Source organism: Oncorhynchus gorbuscha, unplaced genomic scaffold, assembly GCF_021184085.1.
Source record: "Oncorhynchus gorbuscha isolate QuinsamMale2020 ecotype Even-year unplaced genomic scaffold, OgorEven_v1.0 Un_scaffold_564, whole genome shotgun sequence".
In the NCBI taxonomy this organism is placed as follows: domain Eukaryota; kingdom Metazoa; phylum Chordata; class Actinopteri; order Salmoniformes; family Salmonidae; genus Oncorhynchus; species Oncorhynchus gorbuscha.
The window spans coordinates 130,001-144,448 of NW_025745395.1; the positions used below are offsets into that span (position 1 = coordinate 130,001).

Below are 14,448 nucleotides of genomic sequence, written 5' to 3' on the forward strand. Positions count from 1 at the left end.
TAGTAGACAGTACAGTAGTGGACCCTAGTAGACAGTACAGTAGTGGACCCTAGTAGACAGTACAGTAGTGGACCCTAGTAGACAGTACAGTAGTGGACCCTAGTAGACAGTACAGTAGTGGACCCTAGTAGACAGTACAGTAGTGGACCCTAGTAGACAGTACAGTAGTGGACCCTAGTAGACAGTACAGTAGTGGACCCTAGTAGACAGTACAGTAGTGGACCCTAGTAGACAGTACAGTAGTGGACCCAGTACAGTAGTAGACAGTACAGTAGTGGACCCTAGTAGACAGTACAGTAGTGGACCCTAGTAGACAGTACAGTAGTGGACCCTAGTAGACAGTACAGTAGTGGACCCTAGTAGACAGTACAGTAGTGGACCCTAGGACCCTAGTAGACAGTACAGTAGTGGACCCTAGTAGACAGGACAGTAGTGGACCCTAGTAGACAGTACAGTAGTGTGACCCTAGTAGACAGTACAGTAGTGGACCCTAGTAGACAGTACAGTAGTGGACCCTAGTAGACAGTACAGTAGTGGACCCTAGTAGACAGTACAGTAGTGGACCCTAGTAGACAGTACAGTAGTGGACCCTAGTAGACAGTACAGTAGTGGACCTAGTAGACAGTACAGTAGTGGACCCTAGTAGACAGTACAGTAGTTGTGTGACCCTAGTAGACAGTACAGTAGTGGACCCTAGTAGACAGTACAGTAGTGGACCCTAGTAGACAGTACAGTAGTGGACCCTAGTAGACCCTAGTAGACAGTACAGTAGTGGACCCTAGTAGACAGTACAGTAGTGGACCCTAGTAGACAGTACAGACAGTACAGTAGTGGACCCTAGTAGACAGTACAGTAGTGGACCCTAGTAGACAGTACAGTAGTGGACCCTAGTAGACAGTACAGTAGTGGACCCTAGTAGACAGTACAGTAGTGGACCCTAGTAGACAGTACAGTAGTGGACCCTAGTAGACAGTACAGTAGTGGACCCTAGTAGACAGTACAGTAGTGGACCCTAGTAGACAGTACAGTAGTGGACCCTAGTAGACAGTACAGTAGTGGACCCTAGTAGACAGTACAGTAGTGGACCTAGAGACAGTACAGTAGTGGACCCTAGTAGACAGTACAGTAGTTGTGTGACCTCATGCACCCTAGTAGACAGTACAGTAGTGGACCCTAGTAGACAGTACAGTAGTTGTGTGACCCTAGTAGACAGTACAGTAGTGGACCCTAGTAGACAGTACAGTAGTGGACCCTAGTAGACAGTACAGTAGTGGACCTAGTAGACAGTACAGTAGTGGACCCTAGTAGACAGTACAGTAGTGGACCCTAGTAGACAGTACAGTAGTTGACCCTGTAGACAGTACAGTAGTAGAGACAGTACAGTAGTGGACCCTAGTAGACAGTACAGTAGTGGACCCTAGTAGACAGTACAGTAGTTGTGGACCCTAGTAGACAGTACAGTAGTGGACCCTAGTAGACAGTACAGTAGTGGACCCTAGTAGACAGTACAGTAGTGGACCCTAGTAGACAGTACAGTAGTGGACCCTAGTAGACAGTACAGTAGTGGACCCTAGTAGACAGTACAGTAGTTGTGTGACCTCATGCACCCTAGTAGACAGTACAGTAGTGGACCCTAGTAGACAGTACAGTAGTGGACCCTAGTAGACAGTACAGTAGTGGACCCTAGTAGACAGTACAGTAGTGGACCCTAGTAGACAGTACAGTAGTGGACCCTGTAGACAGTGACCCTAGTAGACAGTACAGTAGTGGACCCTAGTAGACAGTACAGTAGTGGACCCTAGTAGACAGTACAGTAGTGGACCCTAGTAGACAGTACAGTAGTGGACCCTAGTAGACAGTACAGTAGTGGACCCTAGTAGACAGTACAGTAGTGGACCCTAGTAGACAGTACAGTAGTGGACCCTAGTAGACAGGACAGTAGTGGACCCTAGTAGACAGGTACAGTAGTGGACCCTAGTAGACAGTACAGTAGTGGACCCTAGTAGACAGTACAGTAGTGGACCCTAGTAGACAGTACAGTAGTGGACCCTAGTAGACAGTACAGTAGTGGACCCTAGTAGACAGTACAGTAGTGGACCCTAGTAGACAGTACAGTAGTTGGACCCTAGTAGAGTAGTACCCTAGTAGACAGTGTGACCCTAGTAGACAGTACAGTAGTGGACCCTAGTAGACAGTACAGTAGTGGACCCTAGTAGACAGTACAGTAGTGGACCCTAGTAGACAGTACAGTAGTGGACCCTAGTAGACAGTACAGTAGTGGACCCTAGTAGACAGTACAGTAGTGGACCCTAGTAGACAGGACAGTAGTGGACCCTAGTAGACAGTACAGTAGTGGACCCTAGTAGACAGTACAGTAGTGGACCCTAGTAGACAGTACAGTAGTGGACCCTAGTAGACAGTACAGTAGTGGACCCTAGTAGACAGTACAGTAGTGGACCCTAGTAGACAGTACAGTAGTGGACCCTTGTAGACAGTACAGTAGTGGACCCTAGTAGACAGTACAGTAGTGGACCCTAGTAGACAGTACAGTAGTGGACCCTAGTAGACAGTACAGTAGTGGACCCTAGTAGACAGTACAGTAGTGGACCCTAGTAGACAGTACAGTAGTGGACCCTAGTAGACAGTACAGTAGTGGACCCTAGTAGACAGTACAGTAGTGGACCCTAGTAGACAGTACAGTAGTGGACCCTAGTAGACAGTACAGTAGTGGACCCTAGTAGACAGTACAGTAGTGGACCCTAGTAGACAGTACAGTAGTGGACCCTAGTAGACAGTACAGTAGTGGACCCTAGTAGACAGTACAGTAGTGGACCCTAGTAGACAGTACAGTAGTTGACCCTAGTAGACAGTACAGTAGTGGACCCTAGTAGACAGTACAGTAGTGGACCCTAGTAGACAGTACAGTAGTGGACCCTAGTAGACAGGACAGTAGTGGACCCTAGTAGACAGGACAGTAGTGGACCCTAGTAGACAGGACAGTAGTGGACCCTAGTAGACAGGACAGTAGTGGACCCTAGTAGACAGTACAGTAGTGGACCCTAGTAGACAGTACAGTAGTGGACCCTAGTAGACAGTACAGTAGTGGACCCTAGTAGACAGTACAGTAGTGGACCCTAGTAGACAGTACAGTAGTGGACCCTAGTAGACAGGACAGTAGTGGACCCTAGTAGACAGTACAGTAGTGGACCCTAGTAGACAGTACAGTAGTGGACCCTAGTAGACAGTACAGTAGTGGACCCTAGTAGACAGTACAGTAGTGGACCCTAGTAGACAGTACAGTAGTGGACCCTAGTAGACAGTACAGTAGTGGACCCTAGCCCAGTAGTACCCAGGACCTCTATGAAGACTGGAAGTTGTGTCACTGTCATTCATTGATTTACTGATCGACTGCTTGATGGATAAATAGATTGATCATTTGATTGATCGATTGTTTAATTGGTTGATTGATTGGCTAGATGAGTTATTGATTGATTTAATTTGGTTAATTTGTTTTCTCCTCAGGCCGGTGGAGAGGCTGGTGTTGTCGTGGAAACGTAATGGGCGTCGGCTGGCCAGTGGAGTGGGCGTGTTCGGTCGTCGCCTGACCCTCTCTAGCCCCTCCCTGTCGGACGGGGGCGTGTACGTGTGTGAGGCGTCGCTTCTCAACTCCACCACCAGACCCACCGAGGCCCGGGCCCATCTCACTGTACTGGGTACGACACAGCTCACTGTACTGGGTACAAAACACACCTCACTGTACTGGGTACGACACAGCTCACTGTACTGGGTACAAAACACACCTCACTGTACTGGGTACGAAACACACCTCACTGTACTGGGTACAAAACACACCTCACTGTACTGGGTACGACACAGCTCACTGTACTGGGTACGACACAGCTCACTGTACTGGGTACGACACAGCTCACTGTACTGGGTACAAAACACACCAAAACACAGCTCACTCACAGTACTGGGTACAAAACACACCTCACTGTACTGGGTACAAAACACACCTCACTGTACTGGGAACAAAACACACCTCACTGTACTGGGAACAAAACACACCTCACTGTACTGGGTACAAACACACCTCACTGTACTGGGAACAAAACACACCTCACTGTACTGGGTACAAACACACCTCACTGTACTGGGAACAAAACACACCTCACTGTACTGGGTAAACACACTCACTGTATCTCACTGTACTGGGAACAAAACACACCTCACTGTACTGGGAACAAAACACACCTCACTGTACTGGGTACAAAACACACCTCACTGTACTGGGTACAAAACACACCTCACTGTACTGGGTACGACACATCTCACTGTACTGGGAACAAAACACACCTCACTGTACTGGGAACAAAACACACCTCACTGTACTGGGTACAAAACACACCTCACTGTACTGGGAACAAAACACACCTTACTGGGTACGACACAGCTCCATGGTTCTGTTATAACACATTCTCCATGGTTTCTGTCTGTTATAACACATTCTCCATGGTTCCTGTCTGTTATAACACATTCTCCATGGTTCCTGTCTGTTATAACCACATTCTCCATGGTTCTGTTATAACACATTCTCCATGGTTCCTGTCTGTTATAACACATTCTCCATGGTTCTGTTATTATAACCATTCTCCATGGTTCCTGTCTGTTATAACACATTCTCCATGGTTCCTGTCTGTTATAACACATTCTCCATGGTTCCTTCTCCATGTCTGTTATAACACATTCTCCATGGTTCCTGTCTGTTATAACACATTCTCCATGGTTCTGTTATAACACATTCTCCATGGTTCCTGTCTGTTATAACACATTCTCCATGGTTCTGTTATAACACATTCTCCATGGTTCCTGTCTGTTATAACACATTCTCCATGGTTCTGTTATAACACATTCTCCATGGTTCCTGTCTGTTATAACACATTCTCCATGGTTCTGTTATAACACATTCTCCATGGTTCCTGTCTGTTATAACACATTCTCCATGGTTCCTGTCTGTTATAACACATTCTCCATGGTTCCTGTCTGTTATAACACATTCTCCATGGTTCCTGTCTGTTATAACACATTCTCCATGGTTCTGTTATAACCCATTCTCCATGGTTCTGTTATAACACATTCTCCATGGTTCTGTTATAACACATTCTCCATGGTTCCTGTCTGTTATAACACATTCTCCATGGTTCTGTTATAACACATTGTCCATGGTTCTGTTATAACACATTCTCCATGGTTCTGTTATAACACATTCTCCATGGTTCTGTCTGTTATAACACATTCTCCATGGTTCTGTTATAACCCATTCTCCATGGTTCCTGTCTGTTATAACACATTCTCCATGGTTCCTGTCTGTTATAACACATTCTCCATGGTTCTGTTATAACACATTCTCCATGGTTCCTGTCTGTTATAACACATTCTCCATGGTTCCTGTCTGTTATAACACATTCTCCATGGTTCTGTTATAACACATTCTCCATGGTTCTGTTATAACACATTCTCCATGGTTCTGTTATAACACATTCTCCATGGTTCTGTTATAACACATTCTCCATGGTTCTGTTATAACACATTCTCCATGGTTCCTGTTATTATAACACATTCTCCATGGTTCTGTCTGTTATAACACATTCTCCATGGTTCTGTTATAACACCTTCTCCATGGTTTCTGTTATAACACATTCTCCATGTTTCCTGTCTGTTATAACCCATTCTCCATGGTTCCTGTCTGTTATAACCCATTCTCCATGGTTCCTGTCTGTTATAACACATTCTCCATGGTTCCTGTCTGTTATAACACATTCTCCATGGTTCATTTCTCCGATCAGAACAAATGTTTTCAGTCGCAGAGTCAATAATCAACACACACACACACACACACACACACACACACACACACACACACACACACACACACACACACACACACACACACACACACACACACACACACACACACACACACACACACACACACACAGAGCTGGAGGTTACAAGTGAGTTACACACACACACACACACACACACACACACAGTTAGTTATACACACACACACACATACACACACACACACACACACACACACACACACACACACACACACACACACACACACACACACACACACACACACACACACACACACACACACACACACACACACACACACACACACACACACACACACACACACACACAGCTGGTGGTTACAAGTGAGTTACACACACACACACATACACACACACACACACACACACACACACACACACACACACACACACACACACACACACACACACACACACACACACACACACACACACACACACACACACACACACACACACACACACACACACACACACACACACACAGCTGGTGGTTACAAGTGAGTTACACACACACACACACACACACACACACACACACACACACACACACACACACACACACACACACACACACACACACACACACACACACACACACACACACACACACACACACACACACACACACTTCCCACAGTTCTCAAGTGAGTTCACGTCACCCCGCTCCTCCGCTCTCTCCACTGGCTTCAAGTGAGTTACAGTTGAAGCTCGCATCCGCTACAAGACCATGGTGCTTGCACACACGGAGCTGTGAGGGGTTACAACACACACCACAGTACCTCCAGGCTCTGATCAGGCCCTACACCCAAATAAGGGCACTGCGTTCATCCACCTCTGGCCTGCTCGCCTCCCTACCACTGAGGAAGTACAGTTCCCACTCAGCTCAGTCAAAACTGTTCACTGCTCTGGCTCCCCAATGGTGGAACAAACTCCCTCACGACGCCAGGACAGCGGAGTCAATCACCACACTTCCGGAGACACCTGAAACCCCACCTCTTTAAGGAATACCTAGGATAGGATAAAGTAATCCTTCTCACCCCCCCACAAAATACTTAGATGCACTATTGTAAAGTGGTTGTTCCACTGGATGTCATAAGGTGAATGCACCAATTTGTAAGTCGCTCTGGATAAGAGCGTCTGCTAAATGACTTAAATGTAATGTAAATGTGTGTGTGTGTGTGTGTGTGTGTGTGTGTGTGTGGTATGGTAAACACACACAAGATGATTGATGAAGATCAACTTTTTTTTTGATGTGTTACTCAATAGCTTTTGATGCTTCATGATTGCTGAGGGAGAGGTTGGTTTGCGCCAGTGCATATTTATTCTCCATCGCTCTATTCTCTATCTTCTCTCTATCATCTCTCTCTTCTCTCTATCATCGCTCTTATCTCTCTATCATCTCTCTTCTCTCTCTTCTCTCTATCATCTCTCTTCTCTCTATCATCTCTCTTCTCTCTATCATCTCTCTTCTCTCTATCATCTCTCTTCTCACTATCATCTCTATTCTCTCACATCATCTCTCTTCTCTCTATCATCTCACACTCTCTATCATCTCTATTCTCTCTATCATCTCACTTCTCTCTCTCTCTCTATCATCTCTCTTCTTCTGATCATCTATCTTCTCACTATCATCTCTCTTCTCTCTATCATCTCTCTTCTCTATCATCTATCTTCTCTCTATCATCTCTCTTCTCTCTATCATCTCTCTTGGTTACTCTATCATCTATCTTCTCACTATCATCTCTCTTCTCACTATCATCTCTCACTCTCACATCATCTATCTTCTCTCACATCATCTCTCACACTCTCACATCATCTCTCTTCTCTATCATCTCTCCTCACTGGTGGTTACATCATCTCTCACACTCTATCATCTCTCTTCTCTCACATCATCTCTCTTCTCTCACATCATCTCTCTTCTCTCTATCATCTCTCACTCTCACACATCATCTCTCCTCTCTTCTCTATCATCTCTCACTCAGCTGGTGGTTACAAGTGAGTCATCTCTCTTCTCACATCATCTCTCTTCACTCTATCATCTCTCCTCACTTCTCTCTATCATCTCTCTTCTCTCTATCATCTCTCTTCTCTCATCATCTCTCTTCTGTCATCATCTCTCTTCTCTCTATCATCTCTCTTCTCTCTATCATCTCTCATCTCTCTATCATCTCTCTTCTCTCTATCATCTCTCTTCTCTCTATCATCTCTCTTCTCTCTATCATCGCTCTTATCTCTCTTTTCTCTATCATCTATCTTCTCTCTATCATCTCTCTTCTCTCTATCATCTCTCTATTCTCTCTATCATCTCTCTTCTCTCTATCATCTCTCCTCTCTTCTCTCTATCATCTATCTTCTCTCTATCATCTATCTTCTCTCTATCATCTCTCTATTCTCTCTATCATCTCTCTTCTCTCTATCATCTCTCCACTCTTCTCTCTATCATCTATCTTCTCTCTATCATCGCTCTTATCTCTCTATCATCTCTCTTCTCTCTCTTTTCTCTATCATCTATCTTCTCTCTATCATCTCTCTATTCTCTCTATCATCTCTCTTCTCTCTATCATCTCTCCTCTCTTCTCTCTATCATCTATCTTCTCTCTATCATCTATCTTCTCTCTATCATCTCTCTTCTCTCTATCATCTCTCTTCTCTCTATCATCTCTCCTCTCTTCTCTCTATCATCTCTCCTCTCTTCTCTCTATCATCTATCTTCTCTCTATCATCTATCTTCTCTCTATCATCTCTCCTCTCTTCTCTCTATCATCTCTCTTCTCTCTATCATCGCTCTTCTCTCTATCATCTATCTTCTCTCTATCATCTATCATCTCTCTATTCTCTCTATCATCTCTCTATTCTCTCTATCATCTCTCTCTTCTCTCTATCATCTCTCCTCTCTTCTCTCTATCATCTCTCCTCTCTTCTCTCTATCATCTATCTTCATGATCTATCATCGCCAGTGCATTTTATTCTCTCTTCTCTCTATTCTCTCTATCATCTATCTTCTCTCTATCATCTATCTCTCTCATCTCTCTATTCTCTCTATCATCTATCTTCTCTCTATCATCTCTCCTCTCTTCTCTCTATCATCTATCTTCTCTCTATCATCGCTCTTATCTCTCTCTTCTCTCTATCATCTCTCTTCTCTCTATCATCTATCTTCTCTCTATCATCGCTCTTATCTCTATCTTCTCTCTATCATCTATCATCTCTCTATCATCTCTCTTCTCTCTCTTTTCTCTATCATCTATCTTCTCTCTATCATCTCTCTATTCTCTCTATCATCTCTCTTCTCTCTATCATCTCTCCTCTCTTCTCTCTATCATCTATCTTCTCTCTATCATCTATCTTCTCTCTATCATCTCTCTATTCTCTCTATCATCTCTCTTCTCTCTATCATCTCTCCTCTCTTCTCTCTATCATCTATCTTCTCTCTATCATCGCTCTTATCTCTCTATCATCTCTCTTCTCTCTCTTTTCTCTATCATCTATCTTCTCTCTATCATCTCTCTATTCTCTCTATCATCTCTCTTCTCTCTATCATCTATCTTCTCTCTCTCTCTTCTCTATCATCTATCTTCTCTCTATCATCTATCTTCTCTCTATCATCTCTCTCTCTCTCTATCATCTATCTTCTCTCTATCATCTCTCTTTCTCTCTATCATCTCTCTTCTCTCTATCATCTCTCTTCTCTCTATCATCTCTCTTCTCTCTATCATCTCTCTTCTCTCTCTATCATCTCTCTTCTCTCTATCATCTCTCTTCTCTCTATCATCTCTCTTCTCTCTATCATCTCTCTTCTCTCTATCATCTCTCTTCTCTCTATCATCTCTCTTCTCTCTCTCTTCTCTCTATCATCTCTCTTCTCTCTATCATCTACCTTCTCTCTCTATTCTCTCTCTTCTCTCTATCTCTAGAGAGGGATAAAGAGAGAGAGAGAGAGCATCAGAGAGAAAGAGAGAGAGAGAGAGATGGACAGAGAGAGAGAGAGAGGGATAAAGAGAGAGAGACAGAGCATCAGAGAGAAAGAGAGAGAGAGAGAATTAAAACTCTAAGCACAAACCTGTCTCCCCACCTACCCACCGTTTGCTGCTGTTCTGTGCACGCTGTGTATGAGGGAGATTAATGTTTCTGTTGTCTTGTCCACAAGGTACAGCAGGTTCTACACACACAGGAGGAGGAGTGTGTGTGTGTGTCGTCGTTGTCTGTGTGCTGAATGTGTTTGGAGTTTTAGCTGAGTGAAGAGTCATACTTCAGTCCAATCCCCCGCTAGGACTATTAACAACATGAACAACAACAGAACACTGTACTGGACCCACTGGTCTGGACCCACTGGTCTGGACCCACTGTACTGGACCCACTGGTCTGGACCCACTGGTCTGGACCCACTGTACTGGACCCACTGGTCTGGACCCGCTGTACTGGACCCACTGGTCTGGACCCACTGGTCTGGACCCACTGTACTGGACCCACTGGTCTGGACCCGCTGTACTGGACCCACTGGTCTGGACCCACTGGTCTGGACCCACTGTACTGGACCCACTGGTCTGGACCCACTGGTCTGGACCCACTGTACTGGACCCACTGGTCTGGACCCACTGTACTGGACCCACTGGTCTGGACCCACTGGTCTGGACCCACTGGTCTGGACCCACTGTACTGGACCCACTGTACTGGACCCACTGGTCTGGACCCACTGTACTGGACCCACTGGTCTGGACCCACTGGTCTGGACCCACTGGTCTGGACCCGCTGTACTGGACCCGCTGGTCTGTTGTGGCTCTCAGCTCGTGGAGATTCTCTCTGTCGTCTTCTAGAGGAACACAGAATTGAGAGATAAAGAAGAGAGGGAGAGAGATCTCTCTTTCTCCCTGTCTCTCTCTCTCTCTCTCTCTCTCTTACTCCCTCTCTCTCTCTCTCTCTCTCTCTCTCTCTCTCATTCTCTCTCTCTCTCTCTCATTCTCTCTCTCTCTCTCTCTCTCATTCTCTCTCTCTCTCTCCGACTGGTAATGCCATAGAAGTATTGCTAACTAACTGTGTGTGTGTTTCAGAGCCTCCGTACTTCACTGCTGAACCCAGACTAAAGAGTGTAGCAACGGTGGACAGGAACGTGGACTTACACTGTCAGGCCAAGGGTAAGGAATGTGGGTGTGTGTGTGTGTGTGTGTGTGTGTGTGTGTGTGTGTGTGTGTGTGTGTGTGTGTGTGTGTGTGTGTGTGTGTGTGTGTGTGTGTGTGTGTGTGTGTGTGTGTGTGTATAACTAACTAGTAACCTCCAGCTCTGTGTGTGTGTGTGTGTGTGTGTGTGTGTGTGTGTGTGTGTGTGTGTGTGTGTGTGTGTGTGTGTGTGTGTGTGTGTGTGTGTGTGTGTGTGTGTGTGTGTGTGTGTGTGTGTGTGTGTGTGTGTGTGTGTGTGTGTGTGTGTGTGTGTGTGTGTGCGTGTGTGTGTGTGTGTAGGAGTCCCCCCGGCCCGTATAGAGTGGTATAAAGACGCTGTGCCCGTATCCAAGTTGGCCAACCCTCGCTACAAGGTTACCGCGGCAACGGGTCTGACTGTGCGGAGAGTCCAACCAGGAGATGCCGGAATGTTCCAGTGTTTCGCTCGGAACGCAGCCGGAGAGACACAGACACACACACTGCTGGTGGTCACTAGTGAGTCACACACACACACACACACACACACACACACACACACACACACACACACACACACACACACACACACACACACACACACACACACACACACACACACACACACACACACACAAACACACACACACAGCTTGTTGTTACTAGTGAGTTATACTGTCCTCCTCTCTGTATTTCTGTGGTGATTATAATCAGAATTTGAATCCCTAGGTGTCACCCCCTCCTTCTCCCTCCTCCCCTCTGACCTCACCGTTACCGACGGCAACTCGGCTGTGTTCACCTGCGAGACCACTGGAGCCCCCAAACCTGCTGTCTGTTGGAGGAGAGGTACACACACACACACACACACACACACACACACACACACACACACACACACACACACACACACACACACACACACACACACACACACACACACACACACACACACAGTCTGCCACTTCAACCTCGAGAGGCTAGCAGAAACCGGGTCCAGGTGCTCTGTCAAGCCTTGATTAAATCCACAGATGAAAGCAGTCAGTTGATTGGTCGTCTGTGACCGGAGGCCTCTCAGTCTGCCAGTGTGTTAGCTCACCTCTTTAGTTTTTAATCAGGTCTACTTTTTTTGTTTTGTTTTTAGTTTTGTATACTGTATATTTTTGGAGGGCACCTCTTTGAACGAATACCCATCTACTTGGACTGGCCGACCGAAAGGTCATGACTGAGCCCTGGAGGTAAGGTAAGGTTGCTGTCTCCTGGGCACTTGTACATACAACATCTCCCTGGGTACATTCTGTCTCTGAGCAAGGCAGGTAACCCTCTACAACAACATCTCCCTGGGTACATTCTGTCTCTGAGCAAGGCAGGTAACCCTCTACAACAACATCTCCCTGGGTACATTCTGTCTCTGAGCAAGGCAGGTAACCCTCTACAACAACATCTCCCTGGGTACATTCTGTCTCTGAGCAAGGCAGGTAACCCTCTACAACAACATCTCCCTGGGTACATTCTGTCTCTGAACAAGGCAGTTAACCCTCTACAACAACATCTCCCTGGGTAAATTCTGTCTCTGAACAAGGCAGTTAACCCCCGACAACAACATCTCCCTGGGTACATTTACATTTACATTTACATTTAAGTCATTTAGCAGACGCTCTTATCCAGAGCGACTTACAAATTGGTGCATTCACCTTATGACATCCAGTGGAACAGTCACTTTACAATAGTGCATCTAAATCTTAAAGGGGGGGGGGAGAGGGAATACTTATCCTATCCTAGGTATTCCTTAAAGAGGTGGGGTTTCAGGTGTCTCCGGAAGGTGGTGATTGACTCCGCTGTCCTGGCGTCGTGAGGGAGTTTGTTCCACCATTGGGGGGCCAGAGCAGCGAACAGTTTTGACTGGGCTGAGCGGGAGCTGTACTTCCTCAGTGGTAGGGAGGCGAGCAGGCCAGAGGTGGATGAACGCAGTGCCCTTGTTTGGGTGTAGGGCCTGATCAGAGCCTGGAGGTACTGAGGTGCCGTTCCCCTCACAGCTCCGTAGGCAAGCACCATGGTCTTGTAGCGGATGCGAGCTTCAACTGGAAGCCAGTGGAGAGAACGGAGGAGCGGGGTGACGTGAGAGAACTTGGGAAGGTTGAACACCAGACGGGCTGCGGCGTTCTGGATGAGTTGAAGGGGTTTAATGGCACAGGCAGGGAGCCCAGCCAACAGCGAGTTGCAGTAATCCAGACGGGAGATGACAAGTGCCTGGATTAGGACCTGCGCCGCTTCCTGTGTGAGGCAGGGTCGTACTCTGCGGATGTTGTAGAGCATGAACCTACAGGAACGGGCCACCACCTTGATGTTGGTTGAGAACGACAGGGTGTTGTCCAGGATCACACCAAGGTTCTTAGCGCTCTGGGAGGAGGACACAATGGAGTTGTCAACCGTGATGGCGAGATCATGGAACGGGCAGTCCTTCCCCGGGAGGAAGAGCAGCTCCGTCTTGCCGAGGTTCAGCTTGAGGTGGTGATCCGTCATCCACAGTGATATGTCTGCCAGACATGCAGAGATGCGATTCGCCACCTGGTCATCAGAAGGGGGAAAGGAGAAGATTAGTTGTGTGTCGTCTGCATAGCAATGATAGGAGAGACCATGTGAGGTTATGACAGAGCCAAGTGACTTGGTGTATAGCGAGAATAGGAGAGGGCCTAGAACAGAGCCCTGGGGGACACCAGTGGTGAGAGCGCGTGGTGAGGAGACAGATTCTCGCCACGCCACCTGGTAGGAGCGACCTGTCAGGTAGGACGCAATCCAAGCGTGGGCCGCGCCGGAGATGCCCAACTCGGAGAGGGTGGAGAGGAGGATCTGATGGTTCACAGTATCGAAGGCAGCCGATAGATCTAGAAGGATGAGAGCAGAGGAGAGAGAGTTAGCTTTAGCAGTGCGGAGCGCCTCCGTGATACAGAGGAGAGCATTCTCAGTTGAATGACTAGTCTTGAAACCTGACTGATTTGGATCAAGAAGGTCATTCAGAGAGAGATAGCGGGAGAGCTGGCCAAGGACGGCACGTTCAAGAGTTTTGGAGAGAAAAGAAAGAAGGGATACTGGTCTGTAATTGTTGACATCGGAGGGATCGAGTGTAGGTTTTTTCAGAAGGGGTGCAACTCTCGCTCTCTTGAAGACGGAAGGGACGTAGCCAGCGGTCAGTGATGAGTTGATGAGCGAGGTGAGGTAAGGGAGAAGGTCTCCGGAAATGGTCTGGAGAAGAGGGGAGGGGATAGATCTGCGGGCTGCCGGCTTGCTGCGGTCTGCGGGCCGGTTCTAATAATAAATCAAGATCATCCCAGGGGCCGTAAAAAACCTTCTCGCGGGCCGGATGTGGCCCGCGGGCCTTGACTCTGACATATGTGCTCTACAACAACATCTCC

General features: G+C 46.9%; 1 protein-coding gene across 1 annotated transcript in view; it reads left to right on the forward strand.

The window, feature by feature from the left end:
• The window catches only part of LOC124018705 (protein sidekick-1-like), a gene marked incomplete at its 5' end in the record, with an annotated part of 213,631 nt that overhangs the window by 68,511 nt on the left and 130,672 nt on the right, over window positions 1-14,448 (forward strand). The window contains 4 exons of the mRNA XM_046334058.1: window positions 3,523-3,713; window positions 10,958-11,041; window positions 11,363-11,557; window positions 11,768-11,884. Coding sequence (XP_046190014.1) covers window positions 3,523-3,713; window positions 10,958-11,041; window positions 11,363-11,557; window positions 11,768-11,884 — 587 coding nt within the window. The remainder of the gene's footprint in view (window positions 1-3,522; window positions 3,714-10,957; window positions 11,042-11,362; window positions 11,558-11,767; window positions 11,885-14,448) is intronic.